The sequence below is a fragment of the Diceros bicornis genome, chromosome 17 (genome assembly GCF_020826845.1).
Source record: "Diceros bicornis minor isolate mBicDic1 chromosome 17, mDicBic1.mat.cur, whole genome shotgun sequence".
NCBI classification, from domain to species: domain Eukaryota; kingdom Metazoa; phylum Chordata; class Mammalia; order Perissodactyla; family Rhinocerotidae; genus Diceros; species Diceros bicornis.
In genome coordinates, this window is record NC_080756.1 from 21,847,524 (window position 1) to 21,875,459 (window position 27,936).

The following is a 27,936-nucleotide window of genomic DNA, read 5'->3' on the forward strand; positions in this document are numbered from 1 at the left end:
TTCTAATCATAGCACTTTAAAAGGACGTGATTCCTGCCTTTATCAATGTAGAAAATAAATGATACAGTGATACAATTGGTACTTCCTGGACTCTGCTACTTCTCCTATGGCTGTTTCTCTCTCTCTCTGCCTTCCCTCCCCGTCCCCTATGGCTCCCCTTTCCTTCCTCCTTCCCCTTCCCTCTTTCACCTCATTCAATCTCATGGTGGTTCATGAACTAAAGACTTGAGAAATCTTGGCATGCTCTTGTTCTCCAGGAACAGGAAGAGGAAGCACAGGGAGCAAGCACAGCCTAGGAGTGGATGCTGAAGGGCATGCAGACTTCTATTTTCATTTGTGAGGCAGGCTCTTCACTAAGTCATATTTCTGCCTCAGTGAAAATGGACCTGCTTCTCTTTCTCTTCTGTCTTACCTTTATTGTTATTCTATGGTATTTTTATGGGAATAGAATATAACAAAGTATGGGAAATTAAACTTCAGACATGTAGAATGTGTAACTGTGTGGAATTTTATTAATAATGATATGCTCTTGTGTTTTTTTGTTCAGGATCAGACTCTGTGATTTTACTCAAAGTGAAAGATTCCCAGACTCCAACTCCCAGGTAAACTATGGAAAAAGGGCGTTCTTAACATATTCTTTCCCCTCTCTTGAATCAATTTCTTCACTAAGAGTTACATAATATAAAAGTAAAACTGCCTCAATTCAGAGTTCTCTTATGTGTTCTTTGAATGATTTCAATGACATTCTAATTGGTCTTCCTTCTTCTGGCCTTCATTTTGTTCTTTGTTTCATCTTCCACCGTGTTCTCTAATCCATTCTTTGCCGTATTCTTTAGTCCATCTTCCATTCTACAAACAGAGTGATCATTCTAAAACGCATATCTGATCATTCATTAAACTCCCTCAAGCGTGGCTTATCAGACATAGAATCAAGCCCAAACTCCTTAGTATGATACAAAGCACTTCCTCCACAAGCCTCACTTCCTATCACACATTCTTTCCTTCAGTAAGTATTTATTGATAGCCTTCTGTGTGCCAGGTACTAGTACAGACATTGAGGATAACAGCAGTGAACAAAATGAAGTCCCTGCTCTCAAGAATCTTACATTCTAGGTGTACAGAGTATAAGAGGAGGGTGGGGGACAAATAGTGAACAAATAAACATATAGGCCTGGTCGTGATAAGTGCTATGAAGAAAAATAAAACAGGTAACGTATAGACTGAGGTTGGGGGGCCGCTATTTATCTAGTATGGTCATGGCAAGTCTCTGATAAGGTGACATTTAAGGGCAGACATGATGGAGGTGATAGAAGGAGCCATGTGGAAATATAGGACTCTTTCATGTGTTTATTATATGGTGAACTGTAATATGATATGTACTTTCTTACCTTTACATTCCATGTTCCTTCTGCCTGGTATGTCCCCCCTACCTCACGTTGTCTATCTGGCAGTAGTCTCTTATCTTTTAAGTCTCGGTTAAAATGTGATCTTCTGTATGAAACCTCTCCGCTCTGGGAGGTATTAAGTGCCTCCTCTGTAATCGAATAGGTTGCTACTTAGATTGCTGTGTCTTTGCAATTCGATTGCTTAGCAATTCGATTGCTCAAATGATAATAGTATCAGTTTTCCATTGAGAAGATTAGGGATAATAAAATGTTCTTTCTCATCTCAGTTCCCCTACTTATTTGCAGCTCCCCTATATGTTCTAAACTTTAGATGTTTAAAAAAATGCTCTGTTTGTTATATTTCCTCAAGGAGATTTTATAGTTTGGATGCTTTATTCTTTATACTTTTTTTTTTTTTGAGTCAGACCTGGGTTCTGATCTTGCCTTTTCCAGGCTTCATGTAACTTTGAGCAAGTTACTCTTCTGAACCTCAGTTTCCTTATCAATAAAATGCCAGTATTAATGCCTTACTGTTGAAGTATGAAGATTAACTTACAGATAAAGCACTTATAAAGGTGTTTCACATGTAGTGCACAAAAGTAGGCATTTTTTCTTGGGAAAAAGTTGATTTCATGTAAAGAGTGCTTTCAGTTCTTCAATCGCTCTTTACTAAGATTTTCCTTTATGGAGTGTTTCTCCTGGTGATGACTGAAGAATGAGACGGAAGGAGAAATGGTCTGTTGGGGTAAGGCTGATTGAATAATGCTGTTCCCAAGGCTTGGTTGATTGGCTCTTTATTCTTAATCTCCCACCACTCCCTCTCAGTGGCAGCAAGGAAGATCTGCGCTTATTTCCCAGAATGTGCCACGCCATTTCATGCCTCTGTGCCATTGTACATTCTGATTCTTCTGCCTGGAATTCTCTTTCTCTCCTTGTCCATTTGTTAAACTCTTATCTTGCTTTTCAAAATCTGACTCAGGTATTATTTTTTCTCAGACATTTCTCTGACTATTCCAGATGGCATTAGTCTTTCCCTCTAGTACCTTCTATTCCTGTACCTCATTTGTTACTATCACCTGGTGCCAGTCATAGTACCTGGCACATGATGGGTACTTAGTAAATAAATCTTTGTTAGATTTCCTAGAAAACCTGAAATACTCTCTTGAGTAGCCCAAGTACTCATCATCTCCATTTTGGTTCAGTGCTTTGGTTTATTAAAAGGCACTTTACAGTAGTAGAAAGAACACACTTTTTGGAATTGGACAGACATAGTTTCTAATCCAGGCTCTTCCAAGACAAATTATCCTTCTGAAACTCAATTCCCTTTTCTGTACAGTGTGAGTAATAATCTTTTATTATATATATAGAGAGAGAGATTTAATTAATAGGATTATTGTGAGGCTTAACTAATATGTAAAACACCTAGAGCAGAGTTTTACATATGGAGTGCTAAGTAGGTGCTCAGTAAAGAGTTGTAGTTATTGGTATTACTATATGCTTCAATTATATGAGAAATAATGAATAATCTCTTTGAAAAGCAAAGAGAGTTTGCTTTTTTCCCTGCATTTTGCTTTTCTAAGCCATCAGATACCTCGATCCTCTCAGAGAAGTGCTGTCCCTTCCATTATTCATTTCTTCTATAAATACTGAGTGCCTGCTATATGCCAGGCACTATTCTGGTACAGAAGATACTGTAGTAAATACAAAAAACAAAAATTTCTATCCTCATGAAGTTTATATTTTAATAAGGGAAGCAGACAAATTTGAATAGCATGATCCAGTATCATGAAATTCTGGATTATTCTTCTCACTTCCTTATATTGTGCAATAAATGTGTTCTCATGTTCATTTGTTTTTAGTAGCACACACTAAGGAACTCCTCACAATGCTAGCATTAATCTCTGTGGCTTTCTGTCTTGGTTGTTACATCAGTTATTCACTGCACCAAGGGGATAGGCCATCTCCTCTTATGTTCTCCCCTTATTAACCTCAGTGACAGTGGGGAGATAATGGAACAGCATTTTCATTGCCAGACCCCAGCCTAAGAATGATTGGGAATACTAATTCTCAAAAGTTAAGCTGAGAAGCAAGGGATACTGTCTGAGCCCTTGTTCTTGCCTTTAGTAAGATAGATTGTAGAACTGAAAGGGACTCTATTCTTCATATTTTACAAATCCAGAAACTAAAGCCCAGGAAATGAAGTGAGTTGCTCAAGTCAAAAGCTAATTAGAGACAGCTTCAGGAGATCCAGCTCTCTTAATTCCCAATTTGACGCTCTGTTTACTGTTCTATGTATCTAAAAGTTTCCTTTGGAAAAGTGTTCACTCTTCCATTTGTTTCTGTGAGGAAATAGAATTGGTGTCTCATCTTTTTAATGGAGTTGTATTGCTGATTCTCCACTTTGGTTTGTTGACTCATTAGCCATTTGATGTGAACTATTCTGTGGGTGGGGGTTTTCAGTATCTACTATGGTTTGGTTGACTATATATATATATATATTGTGTGTGTGTGTGTGTGTGTGTGTGTGTGTGTGTGTGTGTGTGTGAGGAAGATCAGCCCCGAGCTAACATCCATGCTAATCCTCCTCTTCTTGCTGAGGAAGACCGGCTCCGAGCCAACATCTATTGCCAATCCTCCTCCCTTTTTTTTTTCCCCCAAAGCCCCAGTAGATAGTTGCATGTCACAGTTGTACGTCCTTCCAGTCACTGTATGTGGGACGCGGCCCAACATGGCCGGAGAAGCGGTGCGTCGGTGCGTGCCCGGGATCCGAACCCCGGGCCACCAGTAGCGGAGCGCGCACACCCAACCGCCAAGCCACGGGGCCGGCCCTGGTTGAATATATTTTGATTCAAGTAGACTGCCAAGAATCCCAAGAACCCATAAAATTTGATTAGATCGTTAATGAACCTGTCATTTTGAACCATTTGGGAAAAGTAATGGTCTAGCTTAATATATTATCTTGACAAGTGATGTACTTTTTCACGTTACGTTGGTCTCATGCAAGTAAGGAGCTATGCTGAACTTAATTTCTCTGCTGAACTTTGGAACATCTTTTTAACTTATGTATATGCAGATGACACATATTTGTATTCCTTTAGTTCCCAGTTACAATTATTTTATGTAATTTAGTCCCTTTTATTTATCCCATATTTGTAAAGCATTCTTATAAACTATTTAGACTATTTAAATGATTGATTTTCTTGGTGAAAATATTTGAATTTTCTTATAAGCCTCCTGCTCATTTGTCACGTTTTTCTTTTCCCACCCATAGTCCTACTTTTTTCCAGGCAGAACTGTGGATCAAAGAATTGTAAGTTGTTATTTTTGATATCATTTTTCCTTCTCCATCACTTCCTAGAAGGAATCAAACAATTAGCCAATCACCCTGTTTTTAGTCAGTAAAAATTCTCTATTTATATTTATTTATAGAACAACTTTTAAGTTGTTGGGTTTTTAAAATTCTGTTGGGTTTGGGACATTTCTATGCTCAGGTTTATTAAATCTATAACAATTGTTGAAGCTAAATTAAATTGGAAAAATATTTCAAAGTTAACTTTTATATAGAAAGGAAAATAAATGCTCTTGTTTTCACTTCGATAAAACCAGTTTATTGAATAATTCATATTTCTGGAGTTTGCAAAATCACTAAAAGCTTTTAGTCTCCAGTATCAAGAACTCACTCTGACTTATCCAAACTCCCTGGTCTTGTTGATTTTTTAAAGAAAAAAATAAACCCGTATTTCTTCTTTTGGAACATAAATACAATATTTGAATTAAAATGATATCAATGATATCTTGTATTATTTTCTCCTTTGGAATTCAATCTCATTTTTAGATTTCCAGAATGAAGCTTTACTTTCCCTATAATCTCAGAAGGATGTTAAATAAAGACTACACATTTGCAAATATCCACAAAAATCACCTGTTCACACTTAGCAACAAACTAATGATTTTCATCATTTCAATAAAAATAGGATAATTTCAATAAGACTGTGTGGTTTCACCCTGTCTTAAAGTATAAGTGTAGTGATAAGTTAGTGTAAGAATTTTAGACTTTCTTTATAAGGGTTTTATATTTAATGCTCATTGTGCATAAGCAGTGTGCTTGGTGCTAAGAGAGTGGTCTACTTTTGTGTCACCTTCCTTTTCATTTCCTAGAACTAGTGTTTATGATTCTCGAGCACGGGAAAGATGGCGCCAGATTGAAGAGCAGAAAGCACTGGCATTACAGCTTCAAAACCAGGTAAAAACAATTGGGATAAGATTATAAATAGCACATCCAAGTTGAAACTAATTTAAAAGGTTACCTGGATTTGGGATCAAGGCTGTTGTAATTGGCAAGATTGTATGGTAGCATAGCATGGTATGATAAGTGGTATATGTTCTTGGTCTCTCCAGCTAGTGCCACTCAGTGTGCAGAGACAAATAGATTTATTCATCCCACTTATTCTGAAGCTCTGTCTTTCAGAGATTGCAGGAACAGGAGCATTCAGTACATGATTCAGTAGAACTGCATCTTCGTGTACCTCTTGAAAAGGAGATTCCTGTCACAATCGCTCAAGAAACAGAAAAAAAAGGTCGTAAATTAACTGATAGTGAAGATGAATTTCCTGAAATCACAGAGGTAAATTACATACTATGAATTCCTACACTAGCAGTGTTGTGTTCAGAAAGAATGCTTTGGATGAATTTCAAGCATAAAAGTAACAAAATACCTGGCATTTAAATTGTATTGAATCTCCTGCTTTCGATTGTATTATACAACAATCTCGGCTTTATTTTTAAAGGATTGTTCAAAATTGAGGGAAGAATTATGGGTGGCTTTTAGCGAATTCAGTGAAAAAGCATTTAATAAATTTGTGTCTCCTTTCATGTGCATTTTTACTTAATGTACATATATAGTAGTTTGACATCAAATAGTAAGCTGAGGCTTACTATTTTTTTTAATAAAAATTCAGAAAGTACATAAAAGTATGTACATTTTTAAATAATCTGTTATTCTGGGAAAGAGTCTATTCTTAGGAAATTGTTTGGACCAAAGATATAAAATATAATTAAGTCATCTCATGGACTTAGAAAATTTGAAAGCAGAACATTATTTCAGACTTCAGGAATAATATAAAACAAGGATCTGAAATGTTGTGCTGAAAAAGAGAAGGGGGAGGACAAGAGGGGATGGCAGGAAGTAATCAGGGAGATTACTGGAAGGAATAGAAACCAAGCTGTTAGAAGTGAACAGTTGATTAGTGATAAATATAGTCGGGGGGGTTATATGGAGCCTGATGAGAAATCTGGTGTGTCTGAAGCCAGATATATTTGATCTCTGACACCTCTTGGTTTCTTAGGAAATGGAGAAAGAAATAAAGAATGTATTTCGTAATGGGAACCAGGATGAAGTTCTGAGTGAAGCATTCCGCTTGACCATTACACGCAAAGATATTCAAACTCTAAACCATCTGAACTGGCTCAATGATGAGGTAATCTTGCATCCATTTTTATATTGAAATAGTAAGTGAATATTAAGTGAAAACTAAATCAAGTCATTAACTCACTGTTTCTCAAAGTGTGGTCCTCAGATGACCTACATCAGAATGAGCTCTCCATTCTCCTGAATAAGTATGAGGCAGTATGGTGAAGATATGCATTTTAAACATTTCAGGTGATTTTTATATACCTTAAAGTCTGAGAACTGCTGATTTATCTTTTTATGTATTGAAGATTTGAACACTGAGGGAGGGGACGTTCACTCATTGGTATTCTCACTCCCTGAGGCACCTGCTCTGCAGTGCACATCTTCTAAGCAAATATTTAGTAGCTGACGGTGTTGTAGTATGAAGGAATACTTTGGGATTTCCATATGGGAATCCATTTCTGCTACCCTTTCTATCTCTTCTAATTCTAGGTCACTTAGGTTATTATGAGTGATAAGCTTTCTAAAATAGTGTATGTTTATACATGATATTTTTAAACCAAAATTGAAAAAATTATTAAATATTTGATGTTTTGGGTTAAAAAAAGTTATAGGCCTCAGCTCCCTAGAGTTCTAATTATTTTAAATAGATTAATTACACTATACTCTTTAAACCAATATGTCCTATTCCTAAACCTGTAGAAGCCTTTTTTATTTCAGAAGGATATTTTCACAGCAAAAGAAGAGAACTGGGTTGCGTTTTTTTCCTAAGTACCTGTGTTCTTTCTCAGGCCCTCTAGGAGAATCCCTGCCTGATTTTAGGTATACTCAAGCTTCACAGCTATGGAGGATTTTTAGATACTTAGTATAATAAGCACTAGATATTCTAAATACCTATATCCTGGTCTTTTACACTTAGGACCTTCCAAATAATAATATTGACTAATATCTGGTGAGCATTTACCTCATGTTAGGCACTAGTCTAAATGTTTTATGTGTTCTACTCAAGTAATAGTCATCACAACCCTTGGAGGTAGATACTATAGTTTTATCATCTCCATTTTATAGATGAAGAAACAAGGCATAGAAAGATTAAGAAGCTTGCAAGATCACATGGCTTGTAAGTAGCAGAGCCCAGGATTCAGACCCAAGCATTGAGTGTTATCTGTTATGTTGTACTGCCTCAGAATCTTAAATTGGATTGTTTTAGGATTAGATATTTTAGAATTTGAGAGCCATATATCTTGCCCAGCATATTGATTTTTCTCTGGGGCCAGCTGGACTAACCCCATTCTCTTTGCCACTGGTGAGTTTATAAGATATAAATTTCAGAAGTTCATCACTCCCTGAATAATATCTTTGACCAAGAGTAGTGAGGAAGATAGGTTTGATACTGTCTTGCTTTAAGGAGAAACCACCCTTGCTTCTTTCAGCTCAGAATAGTGACATTAGAACATTGGATCAAATAACAGAAAAAAAAAGAGCTCACCAAATCAAAAGGCAAAATGAAAATCAAGGACAGTCAGACAGTCCTTGAATCAAACACCAAACGCTTATCCACCAATTAAGTGTTTTTTATTTGTAGACATTAATCTCTGGTCTCTTTCCAGTTTTGCCTGCCACTGCTAAATGGGAAGGGGTCAGTTATTCTACAGAGATTATAGCCCATTTGTTGTAAATTATGTGAAACCTAGGGGGCAGCAGTGAGTAGGATATGAGCTGAGTTCTTGCTATTTTCTGTGGCATTTGCCTCAGTGAGATCCTTACAGAGACAGTGTTCATCAGGACATATTTTCCATTCTCTGGGCCCATCAGAGACTGGGTTTTTAGCAAGCAAAGTTAATGGAAATTACATTATTTAGAAGAGCCAAGGGGAAGGGAAGATTCCATGTCTACTTTATCATGTCTACCCATAACTTTTGTAGGGAGTGCTTGTCTTCCTAATTCAGAATAATGTTAACCTTGAAAGCAGGTGCCATTTCCCGTCATTCCATGATGATGGTGAGAACTATTTTAAAAAGCACCCTTTTCAAAGTACTACACTTCTCAGGCTTTCAAAGTTCTTACCCTTGAGAAGCTAACATTCTGATGGGGAATTAATAGATATTCTTAAGTATTCATACTGATTTAAAAATACTTAATTCTGTTTATCAATTGTGAACTCTCAATCTTCTTTTGCAAGTAATTTGTTCTCTCTTTAATCTTATTCTTCTCTCAAATAGATATTTTCAGTAATAACTATTTCTCTTCTTTTTATGTCTCCTGTCAGTGTTATAGGATACATTAAAACTTTCTCCAAAATAAGGTTACTGACACATTATTCTTACCATTTTATAGACAACAAATATAGATCTTGGAAGTGAAAGGGATCAGATTTAGTCTATAAGGAAAATAAAATCCAGAAGTCCTGTATTTGAGATATGCATAGACAGTCATTAGACTACCCTTTCTCCATTCTCTTTCCTAAAAGAAGAATAGGCCACAATGCCTGTTCATGCAATATGCTTTCAAACATGTCTTCATAAATGGATTTATATATAGGTGAATAGTTAAATTCTGTATAGCTTCAAAGGACTAATGATTGATAGAATTAACATTTTACCTCAATATAAAAAAATGAAACTTCTAAGAAAATGGAATGTGGGAACTGACTGCCTTGTAAAGAATACAGAAGGAGGCTGGAAGACTGATAACATCAGGGACATTATAGATGAGGATTTCTATACTGGATCTGGTGATTAATTATTAATAGAAATATATAATTAAGGGAAGGAGGTTAAAGTTAAAGAGAGGATAAATTAGTTGCAAAAGTAGATTGAAAGCCACAATCAAAAAACAAGAGGCATTTATTTATTTATTTATTTATTTTTTGCTGAGGAAGATTCACCTTGAGCTAACATCCACTGTCAATCTTGTCTTTTTTTGTGGTATGTGAGCCACCACCACAGTGTGGCCACTGAGAGATGAGCGGTGTAGGTCCATGCCCAGGAACCGAACCCACGCCGCCGAAGTGGAGCACACCAAACTTAACCACTAGGCCACCGGGGCTGGCCCAGGAAATATTTTCAAGTGGATGTCAATACTAGAAATTATTTGTTAATTCTTGGAGATTGAATTGGATGACTTCTGGAATCCAACTGTCAGATTCTAGGTTAATGATCCTGAGGAGAGGACTGCTTTGGTCTTTGTGTTGCTCTTATGGCCTTTATAGTTCTGCTTCTTAGAGGGCCTTAAAGTTGTTTTATAAGGCATCAGATAAATTTAAAAATACATGGAAATTATTTAGACATACAAGTAAATGGATATGACTTCTGCTTCTGGTCATGATAGAGTAAAATGGATCAGATTTACCCTTTCAACTTAACTAGAAAACTAGACAAAACATGGAACAACAATTTTCAGACATTGGATAACAGCAGTATGGGACAGTAATCCCTAAGAGAAGAGAAATGAAAGAGATGAGCCTATGATTTCCCCAGCTTACGAGGGTGATGCGTTGAGGGCAGAGAGCTGGTAGAACTTAGCAGTGCCTGACAGTCTTGCTGAGTGGAGAAGACAGAGGTCAGAGTTTGGGGAAACCAAACTGGCTAAGATTTATGGGGTAAAATACTGCAGGGGAAGTTGCACAAAGAGAAGGCTCCAGAAGTGTGCAGAGGGGCTCTCGTCAAATCTTTGGCTGAATACTAATTTGTGCATGTATGGGAAGAAACTACCAGAGGCTGGGGAAAGAACCACCAGAAAGAGGGAATCAGAACAAGCCTCAGAGCTAACACAGGTTGCCAAGAATAATTCATGTTTGGACCAGTTATAGAGGAAAAATCACAGGGCAATTGAATAGAGTCCTTAAAAGGGTATTACCTCACAGGTGGGACCAAACTGGCCCTAGAATAAAGGCTGCTCTGGACCCATGGTAACAAAGCTTAAAAACCAGGCTTGAAAGCTTAAAGCTGATCTGAGTAACTCAACTATATCACAGAACCAAGTCCAACAATATTTAAAGGAATACAACAAATTCTAGTAACAACAAAACCCAATAGTGTGAAATTCACAATGTCCAGCATCCAGTCAGAAATTACCAGGCATGCAAAGTGAAAAGAAAAGGCAACTTATAATAAGGTAAAAAACCAATCATTAGAAATACCCAGAAATGACAAAAATGATAGAATTAGCAGACAAGGATATTAAAACAGATATTGTAAACATATTCCATATGTTCAGGAAGGTGGGAGAAAATGGACATTATGAGGAGAGAAATGGAAGATATAGAAAAAAAAGACCCAAATTGAACTTCAGAATGCAGAGATGCAGAATACAGTAGCTGACATAAAAAAATACATGGGATGGGATTAACAATAGATTAGACTCCACAGAAGAAAAATTAGGAAACTTGAAGATATAGCAATAGAAACCACCCTAATGAAACACAGAAAAAAGGCTGAAGAAAGATGACTAGAGCATCAATGAGCTGTGGGATAATATCAAGTGGTCTAGGCGTGTAATTTGGGGTCCCAGAAGGATAGATGGGGTGGAAGTAGTGTCAGAAAAAATTAAATAATGGTGGAAGATTTCAAAATTTGAAAACTTACACTGCCAGATCCAAGAAATTTAGCATACCCCAAGTAGAAGAAATAAACTACACTAAAATGCATAATAATCAAATTGCTGAAAACCAGTGATAAAAAGAAAAATAATAGGGGCCGGCCCGGTGGTGCAAGCGGTTAAGTGCGCGTGCTCCGCTGCGGCGGCCCGGGGTCCACTGGTTCGGATCCCGGGCGTGCACCGACGCACTGCTTGGCAGGCCATACTGTGGCGGCACTCTATATAAAGTGGAGGAACATGGGCACAATGTTAGCCCAGGGCCAGTCTTCCTCAGCAAAAACAGAGGAGGATTGGCAGATGTTAGCACAGGGCTGATCTCCTCACCAAAAAATATAATAATAATAATAAAAGCAACCAGAGGAAAAGAGACACATTATATACAGACGAATAAAGAGAAGAATAGCTCTGTCAGAAACCATGTAGATCAGAAGACAGTACTACATCTTTAAAGAACTGAAGGAAAAAAAAATTTGTCAACCTAGATTCTATACACAGCAAATATATCTTTCAAAAAATAAGGCTATACTTTTTAGACAAACAAGTGCTGAGAGAATTCATCACCAGCAGACCTGTTCTGTAAGAAATATTAAAGGACGTTCTTCAGGCAGAAGAAAAATATGAGGTGGAAATTTCAGTCTACACAAAGCAATGAAAATGCTCTCATTTTTTAATATCTCTGAAAGATAATTGGCTATTGAAAGCAGAAATAAAACAACGTACTGTGGGGTTTATAATGTAGAAGTAAAATTTATGACAATCGTAATACAAAGGAAGGGGAGGGAAATGGAAGTACATACTAGTCTAAGAATCTTACGTAATATATGAAGTAGTGTGATGTTATATGGAGATAGACCGTGATAAGTTAAAGACATATATTATAAATCCTAGAGCAACCACTAAATAACAGAAAACAAACAGGTTTAGTTAATAAGCCAATAATGGGGATAAAATGGAATAAAAAAATACTCAATCCAAAGGAAGGCAGAAAAAGAAGAAAAAACATGCCGAGAGCGGATGGGACAAATAGAAGAAAAGAGCAAGATACTAGATTTAAACCCAACTATATCATTAATCATATTAAAGGTAAGTGATCTAAGCCAGCACTGTCCTATAGAAATAACATTAGCCACATATGTAATTTAAAATTTTCTAGTCACATTAAAAAAAGTAAAAATAAACAGGTAGAATTAATTTTAATAATCTATTTAACCCAGTATATCCAAAATATATCATTTGGGCTTGTAATAAATATGAAAATTATTAATGAGATATTTTACTTCCTCTTTAAAATGTGGTATGCATTTTACACTTACAGCACATTTACATTTTCAGCACATTTTGGATTAGGCATATTTCAAGTGCTCAGTAGCCACATTTGGCTAATGGCTACCATATTGGACAGTAGAGATTAAACATCCAGTTAAAAGGCAAGGATTGTCAGATTGAGTGAAAAAGCCATCTACAAGAAGTCCATTTTAAATGTAAAGACACAAATAGGTTAAAAGTAATAGGATGGAAAAAGTATACCATGCAGACACTAGTCAAAAGAAAGATGAAGTAACTATACTAACATCATACCAAGTAGATTTCAGAGCAAGGAATATTACCAGTGATAAAGAGAGACATTTCATAATGATAGAGGAGTAAGTTCATCAAGAGGATTTAACAGCCTAGATACATATGCATCTAATAGCAGAAGCTCAAAATATGTGAAGCAAAAACTGATAGAACTGAAATGAGAAATAGACAAATCTATAATTACTGTTGGAAGTTTCAACACTTCTCTCAGTAACCAATAAAGTAGACAAAAAGTCATTAAGGATATAGAAGACTGGAACAGGTAAAGGATCCCATGCGCCCGAATGTTTGTGGGCAAAAAATACTTCCTCTTCTAGACAGCACTACATGCCCAATCCCACATGGAGAAGCAGGATGATGAGCATTTCCTGTCTCTTTATTTTCCCTCCAGGACCCTATCTTCCCTGTCATCTCTTACTACTAATTTACATGGAAGAATCTTAAAAATAGCAAGCAAACATGTCTTTAGTTTTTCTAGTTCTGTTTCACAAATCCGGTTGTTTCCAAAATGGAAAAGCATTGAAGTCCTCGAATACTGTATTTCTAACTTTACTGGCTAGGGAAAGGCCATGAGGAATAGACTCATAGCAAATATGGGGAGTGAGAGAGTGTAAGAGAAATTAAGGTAGAATCTACATGGCAGACTATCACTACACTGAAGACACAGCTAACCAGGCTGACTGATTACCTATTTTGTAAGTTTCATCTTGGAAAGGAATATCATTCAACTATTCAGCATCATAGTAGCCTTGTTTATAACAAAGTATTCTTACTTGATTGATAGTGGCAAAGTAAAGCTTTATAAGGGATATACCAAGGTTACCTGATTTTTAGTGCAGAATCAGGATCTGGAATCAGAGCACATAACTCTTTGTCCAGCATTCTCTTTCAGAACACAAATCTTTGATGGAAATGGGGAATTGGTTGTGGTCATAGTTTTCTGATTGTTTCCAAGGAGCAGTTAAATCTAAGTGATGCTCAGTAAACAGAGGCAACAGCTTGCGAGACATTAAGCCCAACTTGATAAACCTAGCACAGGGAATAGGTTTTCCTTAGGGAGTAAAAACTGATTACATAAGAAGAATAAAACTAGACAAAGTGAGATAAATTAGTTAAGTGAATATGATGGGTCTACGATATGCTATGCACTCTTACATGTGGAATAAAATGATCAGAATGGAAGTTTTAGTGTTTCTAACATGACTCATTGGTAAATTCTACATCATTATAGTTTACCTCTTTCAAGTTTCTTAATAGAACTAGTCCTTTTGATAAACCAGGGATTTATGCAGGGTCACAGGGAGGGTAGTAATTATAGTTGTCATAACTCCATAAAAATAAGTGTTGCCTGCCTGTCTTTTCTAAAACTTTAACAGTAATTCCAATAGTTTGTTACTTGAATTTGCATGTGAGAAAAATCCTGAGTCTGTGTTCACAGTGAGGGATGCAATACACAGAGCTTACCTGAAGTCTGCCTTCTTGGCTTCTATAATATTATTAGGTTATATCTTAGGAGTGAATGACCTTCTCACTCATAGTATTCTGTTGCTGCTGCTTGGTTAGTCTTTGGGGCTTTGTGATTAACAAGGATAGATTTAATTTAAAAATCAGAATGGGGAGATCAAGGTGAAAATCTAAAGAGGTAAAATAGGAAAAATGGCTTTTTTTCCCCTTCAAAGTTGTCTTGGTCTCTGCTCAGGGGCACTGTCACGCCCAGGACTTTTAGAACATTTTTTTCCTAAGTCAGTTAGAACAGTTCAGAATGTCAAACTGGGAAGGGTTAAAAGTCAAGACTTTACTGTTAGTGAAATCTTACTTCTAAATGCATGAGAAAACAATGGTTTGGCTGGTTTACTGAGGGAGAAGGAAGATATAAATAGCAATGGTCATATATGTCGTCGTGGTAACATACAGGAAAAGGATTGAGTCCTTAGTTTGAAAACTTTGTAGGCTTTTCTTTTCAAGAAAAGTATTTTTTTAGCTTTAGCCTGGCACCTCTTCAAATTAAATCACACAGGAACAAGACGTGATAAACAGCTGTCCCACCCCCAAATAGGACTGCATAGACAATCAGGCGCTCATGGCCAAGGCTGTGAAGGCAGCAGGAAGGGCAGCTCCTTAGGCGTCAGGAGCCACAGCAAGCAGAGGCAAGGATGGGCCCAAAAAGAGTGACAAGTGGACTGACGCTGGCAGTTGTCCTCAGATGCTGGTATATTGGCAAGACAGACAGTAGGCACAGGGCTGCTTTGCTACTCTTAGCCCCCTATTTCAAAGAAAATTCAAGATCTCCTGGAGCTAAGCGAGTCTTCTGTGCAGAAAGGCTCTCACCATGGGAGGGGAGGGACCCTTGTCTTCACAAAATACAAGCAAATGCCCTGACCATCACTGTTTCTCTTTCATCTTAAGCACTATGATCCCTTCTCTCATTTCTTTTTCCTTCATCTTCAGCCCTCCTCTGAAAGATGACATGTAGGATTCTTTTTGTTTTCTAACTCCTAGCTTGTTTCTTTGGTATGATTGCGTCTTGGCTGAACTATGGCAATTTTCCTCATTTGGACAGAGTAATCGCTGAAAAACTGAGAAGAGAAACTTGTATCTAAATTCTGCTTTAGATGTCGGATTACATACCCTCAGCTAATGGGAGGGAGCATTGAGGCCACCAAGCTCCCTCCTACTGGGATACAGGGAAATGAAGAAGAAGCCAGATCACTCCTTAGAGCTCATTAACAAGCTGACTTTGGAGAAGGCCGTTTCCCTCTCAGTGGAAAAACCTTGGTTGGAGGCAGAACTAAAGCAATGGAAGAGGGATTCTCAAAACAGATGATGTGGTATCCTGATTGCTAGTTCTCTGTTCCTGTTCAGCTGGGTTTGTCTTTAGCCTTATTGGCCACTCTCTCAAAATAAAAATAAAATAAAATAAAAAAACCAAAGGATTCAGGCTAAGTCCGGCTAAACTTCATTGGTTTCTGGAACTGTTTCCTCCTAAAAAATAGGATAGTCATGTGTAGCATGACACTCAGGGTAATGGTCCTAAAGGTGATACCCTCTGGTGGGCAGCTAGGGGAGATATGTCTCCATGGCTTTCATGTGACTCGCTGTCCTTATTTCTCTGCCGGAGTCCTCCCACCTGTCCCTTGAGTCCTTATTGCCTGTTACAATCTATAACTTGTCTGCCCCATGGAACGTTTGGCTCACAGGTCATCTGCCTGCTCACTTCATCCCTTGGATTGAAGAGTTTAGCCTCATAACATGGCCAATATTGTGGGATGGGTAGAATACCAGAGGAATCTATCCCTTCTTGCTGATTTTCTCTCACTAGAATATAGTGAGAGAATATAGTTTATATCCTATAAGTTTGTGCTTCCTGGGCAGATCTTCCTGCATTCTTGGCTGCTACCTTCACAAGCCTAGAAGCATTCTTTAGCACTGTTATCCTCAAGGGCAGAGTTAGATTGAAAATGTAGATTTGAGAAATCTATGATCCTAATTGTGTCTGATCCATTATCATTATTTAAAATAACTAAGCTCCAGTTATCTACTGGGCATCACACTAGGCAGAGAATGAGCCACAACCCAAGTCCTCTGGGCCTGCTAGACCTGTTGCTCAGTCTTCAGAGATGCAGGCAGAACAGTGTCTTTCTTCAGTCCTAGCTTTGCTCACCCCCACCCTCCCAGAGCTCTGCCTCATGGCGAGTGTGGTTTCCCTGCAGCTGCCTAGGCATCCTCATCTATAGGCCCTTTCTTTAGTCGAGACCATGCTCCGGTGTGTTCCTGGCAGTGTTCCCTGCTGCCTACCCAGTATGTAGTTGCCTACTGTTGGGCAGTAGCTCACTGCTCTGGCATGCTAGTGTGTAAATATTTGTCAAAGGACGGGGGCGTTTTCCCATTCCCCAAAAAGCATTCTGAAAAATGTGCCTGTTTTCTTAGTCATATTTCCAAGCTGTGGATCAGTTAGCCCATTCATTCCTTGCAGTTGACAGACACTGGCCTGGCCTCATAAAGCTGGCGACATAAAGTAAGTATGCAGTAACTTCCGGCACAGTAACTTTCAAGCTTTAGTACCAAGGAGTCCTGGACCTAAAGGAACCTTAGAGGACATAGTCACTATTAGAGAATATGTTGTTTCATTAACAGAAATAATCACATCGCTCCCATATCCAGCATTTTAATTTCTTTCACTCATACTTGATATTGAAGGTGTATATGGAATCAGCAAAAATGGGAAAGGTAACCATATAGATTATGAGGGAGAACTTTGTTCTTCATGTTTGTGACTTTACTTCCAGGTCTCATGTAATGTTGGTTTTTATACTACATCCATGTCTGCCTCTGTAAAGGTGACATTGCTGAGCTACTGTCAGTTTAGAGGTATTTCCCAGTACAATTGATTATCCTGTCACTCAGTTCTACTTGAGACCAAAACAGTTCCCCTCTGCAAGATGATTATTAGGCTGAAAAGGCAGTCTATAGTCATGGAGCAGAACTTTCTTTTTTTTTTTTTTTGTAAGGAAGATCAGCCCTCAGCTAGCATCTGTGCCAATCCTCCTCTTTTTGCCGAGGAAGACTGGCCCTGGGCTAACATCCGTGCCCATCTTCCTCCACTTTATATGGGACGCGGCCACAGCATGGCTTGACAAGTGGTGCGTCGGTGCGCGCCCGGCATCCGAACCTGCGATCCCCGGGCCGCCGCAGCGGAGAGCGCGCACTTAACTGCTTGTGCCACCGGGCCAGCCCAGAGCTTTCTGTCTTTGTGCAAAACCCAGTGACCCACTTAAAAGGATTGAACTGTTGATCTTAGCTCTATTAACACTAGGCTCTAACTGAGCTCAGGATTTATTTAAATTGCACACACAGTCCCAATAGGTAAAGTAACTGCTAATGTGCCTTATTAAACCACTTGCCTCCTTCCTTTCCTTTTCTCTAAGTCTCACCTTCTAGCACCCCTTTCTCCTCATTCTCCAGTTTTTTGAACTGATCCTCAGTCTTCTACAAGTCTGGCCTGCATCTGCCTGTTTTCACTGTTTATATCCACCTCAGCCTTCCTCCCTTCTAGTCAGAATTTGATATAGGGACATGAGACTGTTGGGTGTTCAAGTCTTAATTGAATTGATTAGGAAACAATAACATATGCTGAGTAATACAGCAACTGCTTTTCCTCCACACAACACAACTCTCTTTTGAAAGGCTGAGTATCTATTTTAATACATATAATTTCTTCCCACAGATCATCAATTTCTACATGAATATGCTGATGGAGCGTAGTAAAGAGAAGGGATTGCCAAGTGTGCATGCATTTAATACCTTTTTTTTCACTAAGTTAAAAACGGCTGGTTATCAGGCAGTGAAACGTTGGACAAAGAAAGTGGATGTATTTTCTGTTGACATTCTTTTGGTGCCCATTCACCTGGGAGTGCACTGGTGTCTTGCAGTGAGTACCTCTTATTTTTGATAAAATTGAAAAGAAATCTATATAATTATAAAATACAGAGAGAGTAGTGAGTAGTAGTTCTACATTTTCATTGGATGATTAAGAGAAAAAGTAGTGTTTAGTTGGCTAAAAATGGGGAGATCAATGAACTTCCTGTCAAGAGTGGGAGATACTTAGACTTTGAAGAAAGTAGTGGAATTTCCTTTCCTGGAAATATTTAAAAGGGAATTATAAGTCTAAGCAACCTCAAGGCAATGCATGGGGAAGAAAAGTGATTTCTTAATGATGCTGCCAGCTCAGATTCTGTGATTATTATTTTCTTCCTAATTGTGACTTGCCTTGCATACTTAGTAATTTAATATTTTTATGACTCTCTGAGAACATGGATACGTTAGCTTAATGTATTAATAAAAGTTATTTCACAGTCTGTCTTGAATTACATTTGAAAAGCATAAAGCCAAAAGGAAATTCTCCAGGTAAAGAAACAAAACCCAGAATCCTTTACCATCATTTTGAAACTGTGTGGAAATGATCTCACTCAACTTACATTCTCTGAAGAGTATGTTGTGTCTTACCTGTTGCCCACGTTGCAGATGGAGAACCTGAATACTAGAAAAAGGTTTCAGGGCAATTAATGGGGCCACCAGTTGATCAGCCCCCACCATAGTTCTATGTGAATAATCCCCTTGTTCTTCTTTCTTCTGCAGATTTTGCCCGGTATAACGCAAAGTATCAATCAGACTTGTAATGATTTCACAGGAAATCTAGCAAAGGCTTCCAAGTTCCAGGAAAGGGAAAAGCTGAGAAACCAGTTTTCTTCACTTTGTAAACACACAGATTTTTTTATTTCCAGGTTGTGGACTTTAGAAAGAAGAATATTACCTATTACGACTCTATGGGTGGGATAAACAATGAAGCCTGCAGGATCCTCTTGTAAGTAGGGAGTTGACAACAGCAGAGTTTTTTTATTGGGTAGATATTGTGTTTTTCCAGCTGTTGAACTCAGTTCTTTGATACCTTCAATGGGGTGATTAATAAAGGAAATCTTCATATTAAGTAAGAATGGATATTCTACAGCTAAGTAAGTGAAGTTTAATAATAATATAAAAATACCAAAAATATACCCTCGTGGGGATGGTTACTGTCCCAGTGCACTAAAATATAGAGTGGATATATACATTCAGATATAGAAACTACTTAGAAATCATCTAATCCAACATCCTGATTTTTTCAGATGAACAAACCAAGACCCATAGAGGTGACTTGGATTTGCTCAGGTCCTTCTAGTTAGCGGCTCAACTGGGAACCAGAATGCAAATTTCTTTATACCCTATCTGTTTCTCTTTCCAAAATGCCTGTTCCTCACTGTACCACTCTGGTGGCCAGGAGGCAGGTTACAGAATGGTGAGCAGTTTGCACTTAAGAAGAGTGGTCTATTTGAGGTATGCACTCAACAAATTGTTGGTTTAGATTGAATTTTCACACAGGAGAAGCAAGACTAAAAATAGTCAGTACCTTGATATTGCTAAAGAAACATTATTCTTCCATTAGATTGAGTTTGAAAGTACCACATGTATAACCAGGGAAAAGAATCAAAACTCGTTCCTCAGGAGGAACCATAGGTAGATGGAACCTGGGTATCAGAGGCAGAGATCATGTTTCTCTTGGGTTGACAGTGGGGCATGAACTGTTGGAGCTCCAGAGCAAGCTTATCAGTCTAAAGATTCCCTGCCCAGCGTTATATGCTGTTTTCCTCAGAAGTGCAGATGAAGACTCTTCCTAAGGATCCTCAGCCCCATTCTTATGGTGACAGCTGTCATCGGTGTTCCCCACAGCTCAGTTCTTTCTCTCCCAATACCTTTAGGCAATACTTAAAGCAAGAAAGCATTGACAAGAAAAGGAAAGAGTTTGACACCAATGGCTGGCAGCTCTTCAGCAAGAAAAGCCAGGTACATTTCATCTTAATGAGGTGGAAATCCTGAGATTAGGGTATTTGAGAAGGAAAGAATTTTACTGCTTGATTCCCAGGGACCTTGTTTAGGGTCTAGCCTGACTTCAGCTTGGTTGTTTGCTTCCTCGGGGAAGATAGAGTAAGCTCTCTGTGGGAAAACTAGTAATGTGTTTCTTATGTAGAACTAGGTTTTCTAAATGCCCAGCTATTTTGCTCAGCTTTTCACTCATGTGGGAAATGTTTGCTGATTGATTAGCTCTTGTGGGAGGGACCATTTTTTACATCCTTAGGTGCCACAGAAGTCTAAGATAGTCTCCTGTGTGGTTAACGCAAAGTATACAGGCCTAACTGAGATGCCATATTTTTTTCTCTGAATCTCTGTTGCTCTGAGTGGGGGACCAGGGTCATCTCTTCAAAATTCAGGGAAACCTATAAAATTTATATCCTTTGGTTCTTATTTATAATCTAATAAAAAGAAAGGAAGCTTGCAAGGATGTTACCTTTTTGCTGTTTTTGGTCTTTCAGGAAATTCCACAGCAGATGAATGGGAGTGACTGTGGCATGTTTACCTGCAAATATGCTGACTGTATTACCAAAGACAGACCAATCAACTTCACACAGGTGAGCTGAGCCTTCTGGAGGGAGCTCCCTGACCACCCTGTCATCAAGCTACCTGATAGATGGTTTTGTCTCCACTTGCTCTGCTTAGGGGCCTCTGCTTCAGCCTGTAGCCCATAACAGTGGTGGTTACTGCGCATGGCACATCACAAAAAAATGGATAGTGGTAGGCCATATGGTTACCTGGGTTACCATATATCTCATACTATAGTCAAGGAATCCTAATCAATAGCAGGGCCTTTTCTGCCCATCTCCCTCACCTACCTCAAATCCTATTAGAAACAAAGAACTGGGACCAGAGCAGGTTTTCTTCAGTTTCCCTTTATTTGGTTAACAAATAGTCAGGTTTTGGAACAGGCCACACCTTGATCTCTTGGTGTAATTTGTTGTGTTGCCCTCCTCCCCTGCCCCTCACTTGATACAGCTAATCCGTCTTCTCTTAGTTTGTGATTGTTCATTTCTGACCATGTGGTCCTTCAGAGACTGAAGTGGATTGAGACTAGAGATTATGGTTTATTCTGTGTCTTCCATTTAACTCTTGACTTCTGTTTAAATTAATGACTTTATCGGATTTTTCCTCCATAGCCATTGGGTGGAGCTGATTCTTGCAATTCCCATAACTCTTCCCCTAAAAAGTGACTTTTTGATTTTCAGATCTCACATCTCATATCCTCTTAAAAGTTCAACATACAGAACTTGGTAGACCCCACTCTCAAATTCTTAGAAACTTTTGGGTATAGCCTGGGGACTCCTGGTAATACCCAATAAAACTTCAAAGCCTACAACAATGGAAAATAGCAATAGAGATAGCAATAGAAAAAAGCAATAGAAAGAAAAAAAATCACATGTAATCAAGAATGAGCACTTTGAGGGGGCCAGCCCCGTGGCTTGGCGGTTAAGTGCGCACACTCTGCTACTGGCGGCCTGGGATCGGATCCCGGGAGCGCACCGACACAGCGCTTGTCCAGCCATGCTGAGGCGGTGTCCCACATACAGCAGCTGGCAGGATGTGCAACTGCGACGTACAACTATCTACTGGGGCTTTGGGGAGGAAAAGGGGGAAAAAGAGGAGGATTGGCAATAGATGTTAGCTTAGGGCTGGTCTTCCTAGCAAAAAGAGGAGGATTGGCGTGGGTATTAGCTCAGGGCTGATCTTCCTTGAAAAAAAAAACAAAGAATGAGCACTTTGAAAGACCAGAAATGCAACTGAGACTATTTTAGTTGAAAACCTCGAGAAGGTAAGGAATATTGGGTCTGGCTAAAAGAAATGAAAATTAAGGGTGTCTCTCTGTCCCTACAGCAACACATGCCATACTTCCGGAAGCGGATGGTCTGGGAGATCCTCCACCGAAAGCTCTTGTGAAGACTGTCTCCGTTAGCAGACATTGACCTTGTAGGGGACCAGCTCTTCGTTGTCTACAGCCAGAGACCTTGGAAACAGCTGCTCCCAACCCTCTGTTATTGTAAAGCCCTTGATTCTGGACCAGGCCCTGGCGAGATGCATTCACAAGCACATCTGCCTTTCCTTTTGTATCTCAGATACTATTTTTGCAAAGAAACTTTGGTGCTGTGAAAGGGGTGAGGGACATCCCTAAGCTGAAGAGAAAGACTGCTTTTCACTTCTTCGGTTCTGCCATCTTGTTTTCAAAGGGCTCCAGCCTCACTCAGTCCTTAACTAAGGGGCTGAGAGAAGCTTGGAAAGACTCTTGGTTTCATATAAACTCTTGTTGATAGGCCTTACTAAGAGGTAGGAAAGGGCATGGGCAAAAAGGTAGGGATGAAAACCACCAGCATATACACGCACACATACATGCACACAGGATTTCCAAGGCGTGCTGTCAGGAAAGTGACTGTAAACTGGACTTTGGGGTACATGCATTAAGTCCCTCCTCCAGGACTGTTCTTATTTATATGCCCCTTTGTGAAATCCGTCTGCTCTGTATAAGGCTGTTTTATGATCTGTAGCTTCCTCCCATCCTGAGACACAACACATGAGCCCTGGGTGGACCCCAAAGTCCCAGGCAGTCCTTTTCTTAAAAGCAGGAGTTTGCATGTGCTCACAACACATGATATGGGAAGACCCACCCGGAGCGGTTTAGTGGAGCAACAAGGCACCACTTTGACTGCCGCCTACTTCTGACCAAGACGAAGAAGGACCTCAGTCTTTAGCATAAAATTCCAGCATTGGATGAGTGCAGGTCTAGTTTGGTCTGTGGCTAGTTAGTTTAAATATGTTTCTAACCACAGAGAATTTAATATATATATATTTCACAGGGATATGCTTTTTTTTAAAAGGCTGAATGTGTTCAGCATTTTAGCCTGTAGATTTATTTCCATTTTCCAAATTTAGCTCTAGCACGCACAGATCCCAGCCTCTATGTGTAGGGTGTTTGTGGACTTCCTAACAGAATATTTTGAGGCCTGGATGAACTTTGGCTTAGGGGGTAGAGGTTACAGAGGAAGATGAGATTTTCAACTGGAAAACAGGTGGAATTTGGACTGAGCAACTTGAGATTAAAAAACTCCTATTCCTTTTGTTCTTTCTAGCATTTTCCCCACCCTCTGAGTGCTCCTCAGGCTAAATAGTGACATGATCCAATGCCAGTGTCCTTTTGTACTTAAGTTCCAAAATAGGAACGTTTTATACTTTTTTCTGTATTGTAATAGGTAGTTTTGTATGAATCTTTTCTCCTCTTCCCATGTACCCCATCCTTTACAGCATTGTGCTTTCTCCCTGGGCTTATTTGAAAATTTTACTCTGTTTTATACCAAGCTTGTTTAGTACATTTTTCTATGTTTTACCACAGGTTACAATTTGAAAAGAAAACTATTTTTTTTAAATATTCCATTGTTAACTGAATGTTACTGTCTCCACTCCAGCAACTAGAGGTCCTACCTTTTCATAACTGCCTGCCTTCTGGGGGAAGACCACCTTTTGTTTGTTTTCTTTTTTTCTTTCTTTCTTTCTTTTTTTTTTTTTTTTTTTTTGATGTTTTCTATAGGAAATAAATAGCTTTCTATATATGAGTTGCTGGAACCTTTCACATTCTCTTTAGAAAGCTATGGCATGCAGGCTCATTGTAGGACTCCTGAACATTGATTCTTGGTACTTAATGTATTTAAGTGACAACTTGAAAGGTGGCAGTATGGTATAGATTTGGACTATGAATCAAAAGACCTGAGTTTTTCAGGCCCTCTTGCTATTGTCTGGGGGACTCAGAACAAGATAGTTCTCTGTATTTATTGTTTGTCCATTTAGGTAACATCTGTCTTACCTTCCTCACAGACTTTTTGTACAGACCAAAGCAACAAATATTTATTGCCATGTATAGCAGAAAATGAAACATGCAACAAAAGCACTTTGAAAAATACATAAGGAATTGTTGAGCCTGTCTGAATTTGACCCCCCTTTCTGACCAATGCAGTTTTGTACAAGGTGGAGTTAGTGATCCTGAGACCACCCTACATGGGTGGCCCAAGCTGAGACATAGGTTGTGGCCCAGGGTGGCTCAATGGGAACCAAATATAGACTTATATAGTGGGCCATTCTTTCCAGAGGGCTAGCCAGCAAGAGGAGGACTAGCATCTGGAAAATTACTTTCTCCTTCATTTAAGGGTAGGCTTTGATGATGGGGTGGGGGGAGATGTTCCTACATTCCAGGGCCAAGGGCATGTTACCAGTATCTTGTTTAACCTGCTGTAAACTAAAGCCTGTTGGTTTCCTTTTCTCCTGTCTTCCCTTCTCTCCTGTGCTCAGTGCTCATAATCACCTACCTCTCCGAAAAAAGGAACGCTCGAGGGATGATAAGCTGTAGATGCCAGATATAGAGCCTTCAACAGAAACCACGGTCCCAGCAATCACTCCTGGACCCTGTACAGAGGAAGTCAAATAGGACATTCCTGCCCATTTGAGAATACGTGTTCTGAAGCACAGAGGCTAGTTCCATCCCATTTGTCACCTGGCACCCACTGTTGCTCCCAGGAGTCCTCCTCTCCCTCAGAATGCCCTGCAGCTGTGGGGAGTGCTGCTTTTTCAGGAGATTCAGAGAAGCAAGGAGTCGAAGGGAAGACCCACTGTTGCTCCTGGGAGTCCTGTTTAGGGTTGAATCTAAGAGTACTTTTCCCTAGCTGGCCTGGAGACTTTGTGTAAATTGACTCCTCTCTATATGAGGTGCTTCATACTTCTGTGTGGTATCAACTTCTCTCTTCTTTAGCCCCTGTAACTGTGGTAGCGTCTTCTACTCACTGCCCCTAGCAAAGTTAGCCCCAAGTTTTAGTGTCCTGGGGTAGAAACAGGTAAGCTGGAGAAGCACTGCCGGCAACCCCATCCCATGATCTGTCCATCACCACCTGCTTTTACATGGCCCATAAGTAGCTCTAGTGGGTAGAGAGGAAGAGGGTTCATGTAAGAGCCCCAATGTTTTTCATATTTCAGCCTCTGGTCCTTCTGTGCCATCCCTCCAGCTCTCAAACGTCTTGCCAAAGTAAGACAGATGACTGACACTCGGGCTCTGTCTTCTCCCTTGCTTCACCTGAAGGGGCCCAGCTGAGGTGGAATGGTGCTTTCACCCTGGGAGTTCACATACCCAAGAGAGTCAGAAAAGGAGGCATAAAGCTATCAGCCCTGTTGTTGACTCAAACAGGCTACGTGCTGAGCTCCTGGGAAAGTTGCCATATTTCCCTGCCCAGGGGCACTGTATCTACAGCGTCAAATTCATCCTAAAATGTTGGAAGGGACAAGTAAGGCTTGGACCAGCATCCTTCCTTATACTCCAGGCCTTATTTCACCTGTGCCGAATCCTAACATCTGTCTGTTAAGAGCCCGTAACCACCATTCCCAGCTTTGGTGGTGGGGAGGGACATAAGGGTATGTGGGGTCCTGCTGGTTACCCACTAAGATAAGGGAGAACTTACACATGCATCCCCTGTGGGAGAGAAAAGAGAAACTAGGAGACTGAACTAGAAGATAAGCCTTGAGGAAATACTAGTGCAGGCTGCCTCTCCAGCCTGTCAGGGACAGGTTGGGGATAATTCCAATTGTGAGTAGTTGGGCCGATCAGATGTCCAGGGTCTTATCAAAGTCTGAGATTCTGAAATGTTATTTAGGGTCATAATGCTGCTTAGAGTAAAAATCAGTCAAGGTAGAGATTCAAAGTTAAAGTTTAAAGGCCTGTGTTAACTTGCTGGAGTTAAGGCCCAGGTCAGAGTCTTATCCTAATGGGACAGGTCGTAGCTATAGACTTCTCCAGTCTAAGCTGAGGAGTAGCCGTCAACTGCTTGATGCAGAACACAAGTCCCGGGAAGGGAAAGCGTACGGGAGAGACGCACAGGGAGCCCAGAGTCTTCAGTTGGCCGGCCGTGCAACCGCCATTCAATTTTCTCTTTTATTCCTTTCACAAATACCTACAGAGCACACACACCTAAATCCTGCCTCCATGAAGCCTTCCCTGATCACATATAACATCTCATATCTGGACATCGGCAGCCTTTGTAATCAGAAAAGATTGTAACTCCACCTGGTATTTGTATCGTAATCTGTCTTGTATCAGCAATGGACTGAGACATGTCACCACTTAGGGCAAGTGAATGATTTGGTGCTTTTTTTTCAAACCAGGAGTGCAAGCTGCTTCTCTTCCGCCTGCCAGTGGAGAAGGGGTAACTCTATAAAGGTTTATTTAGAAAGACAGCCTGTGGGAGTTGGGAAAAGAGGGGCTACTCATGACTAGTGAGGCTGCACCTCCTTTGTGGTCCCAAACTTTCGTCTCTAGTCCCAAACCTCATGCCCCACTCTGCCCTTAACAAAAACACCTTCCTCAGCAGTTGAGCATGCCCTTCAGGGGGGCTCAGTCTATCCCAGGGAACTAATCAAAGTATATTTTTTCCTAACCACACATCTTTCTATTAAATACAGTTTTCTCCATCCTTTTTATTTCCGGTGATATTGTACATCCCTTATAGACTGAAGCTGTGGGTCCCTTTCTGCCTGCCTTGTCGTTTAGATGGACTGTTATACATGCTGCCTGTGTCTTGTCTGTTAGCCCAGAGCTAAGTTCCTGGAGGGCACTTGCTTCATCTGATACTTCTGGGGAGCCCCTTATGCTAAATGTTTAATAAACATGTGTTTAAGCCCTGGGCTTGAGGGCCCTGAAGGGTGGAGTGAAGAGATGGTTTGACCAAGGAAATAAAAGCCACCTGTTCACCAGGACCTTAGAGTCTAATTTGGGAGGCCGGGCAGACACCAAGCAATGGACCTTATCAAGAAAGCCAGCTTGTGGGCGCATGGTCCAGTTTGAAGCTGGATATGGATGATGGAGGGGAAGAGGTAGAGATAGGTCAAGGATGATGTTGCCTTTATCTGTCTACCTATGTGTGACTCTACTTTTTAAGTTGATTTATTTAAAATAAATTCTGTGGATTTTGCTTTCTTGTTTTGACTGGAAACTCCCTGGTAAAAAGCACTCGATGGTGTTTGTCTCTCTAAGACTGTCTCTCTGTCTCTTTGACTGTTTGTTCTGTCTCTGTCTGTGTCTATGTCTCCTGATCCAAACTGGACCAGTGATTGGATTCTCAGTGTGGTCTGGATTCCTGAGTCCACCCCTTAACCAGGAGTCTGAATACTGTTCATTCATTTATTTCATTCCACATACCTGGAATTGAAGCCTGGAACTCAAATAACATGTAAATCCGTGGCTCCCTGGCACTTTTTAAAACCAGACCTGTCTGTAGAGCCGGCCAGAGAGCGCTCCTAAGCCAAACACACCAGTCAGGACTTCCAACCCACCCTGCTAACAGCACCCCTTGTCTCCTCACCCATCACTGTCTAAGAAGTGCTCCCACACTTACCTGTAAAGCTCACACTCCAAAGAATAAAACATAAGAAAACACCAACTTCTCAAAAATCTCCCACTGTGTTGATGAAACGGTTTTATCTGTGTTGAGTTAGAAGAGCCCCTTGTAGCCTCCAGGA

The 27,936-nt window shown here is 39.8% G+C and overlaps 1 protein-coding gene across 2 annotated transcripts in view; it reads left to right on the top strand.

Annotated features, from left to right (window-relative positions):
• SENP1 (SUMO specific peptidase 1) overlaps positions 1 to 27,608 on the top strand; it is a 53,240-nt gene extending 25,632 nt beyond the window's left edge. Inside the window, exons 10-19 of one of the 2 annotated variants that reach the window (XM_058558397.1) lie at positions 548 to 602; positions 4,657 to 4,695; positions 5,544 to 5,628; positions 5,854 to 6,009; positions 6,731 to 6,862; positions 18,197 to 18,400; positions 19,254 to 19,333; positions 20,265 to 20,349; positions 20,877 to 20,972; positions 22,270 to 27,608. In XM_058558397.1, the coding sequence (XP_058414380.1) occupies positions 548 to 602; positions 4,657 to 4,695; positions 5,544 to 5,628; positions 5,854 to 6,009; positions 6,731 to 6,862; positions 18,197 to 18,400; positions 19,254 to 19,333; positions 20,265 to 20,349; positions 20,877 to 20,972; positions 22,270 to 22,332 (995 nt within the window). In that variant the 3' untranslated portion in view covers positions 22,333 to 27,608. The remainder of the gene's footprint in view (positions 1 to 547; positions 603 to 4,656; positions 4,696 to 5,543; positions 5,629 to 5,853; positions 6,010 to 6,730; positions 6,863 to 18,196; positions 18,401 to 19,253; positions 19,334 to 20,264; positions 20,350 to 20,876; positions 20,973 to 22,269) is intronic. The other variant, XM_058558398.1, reaches the window with a different exon arrangement.
• Positions 27,609 to 27,936: the final 328 nt, after the last annotated feature.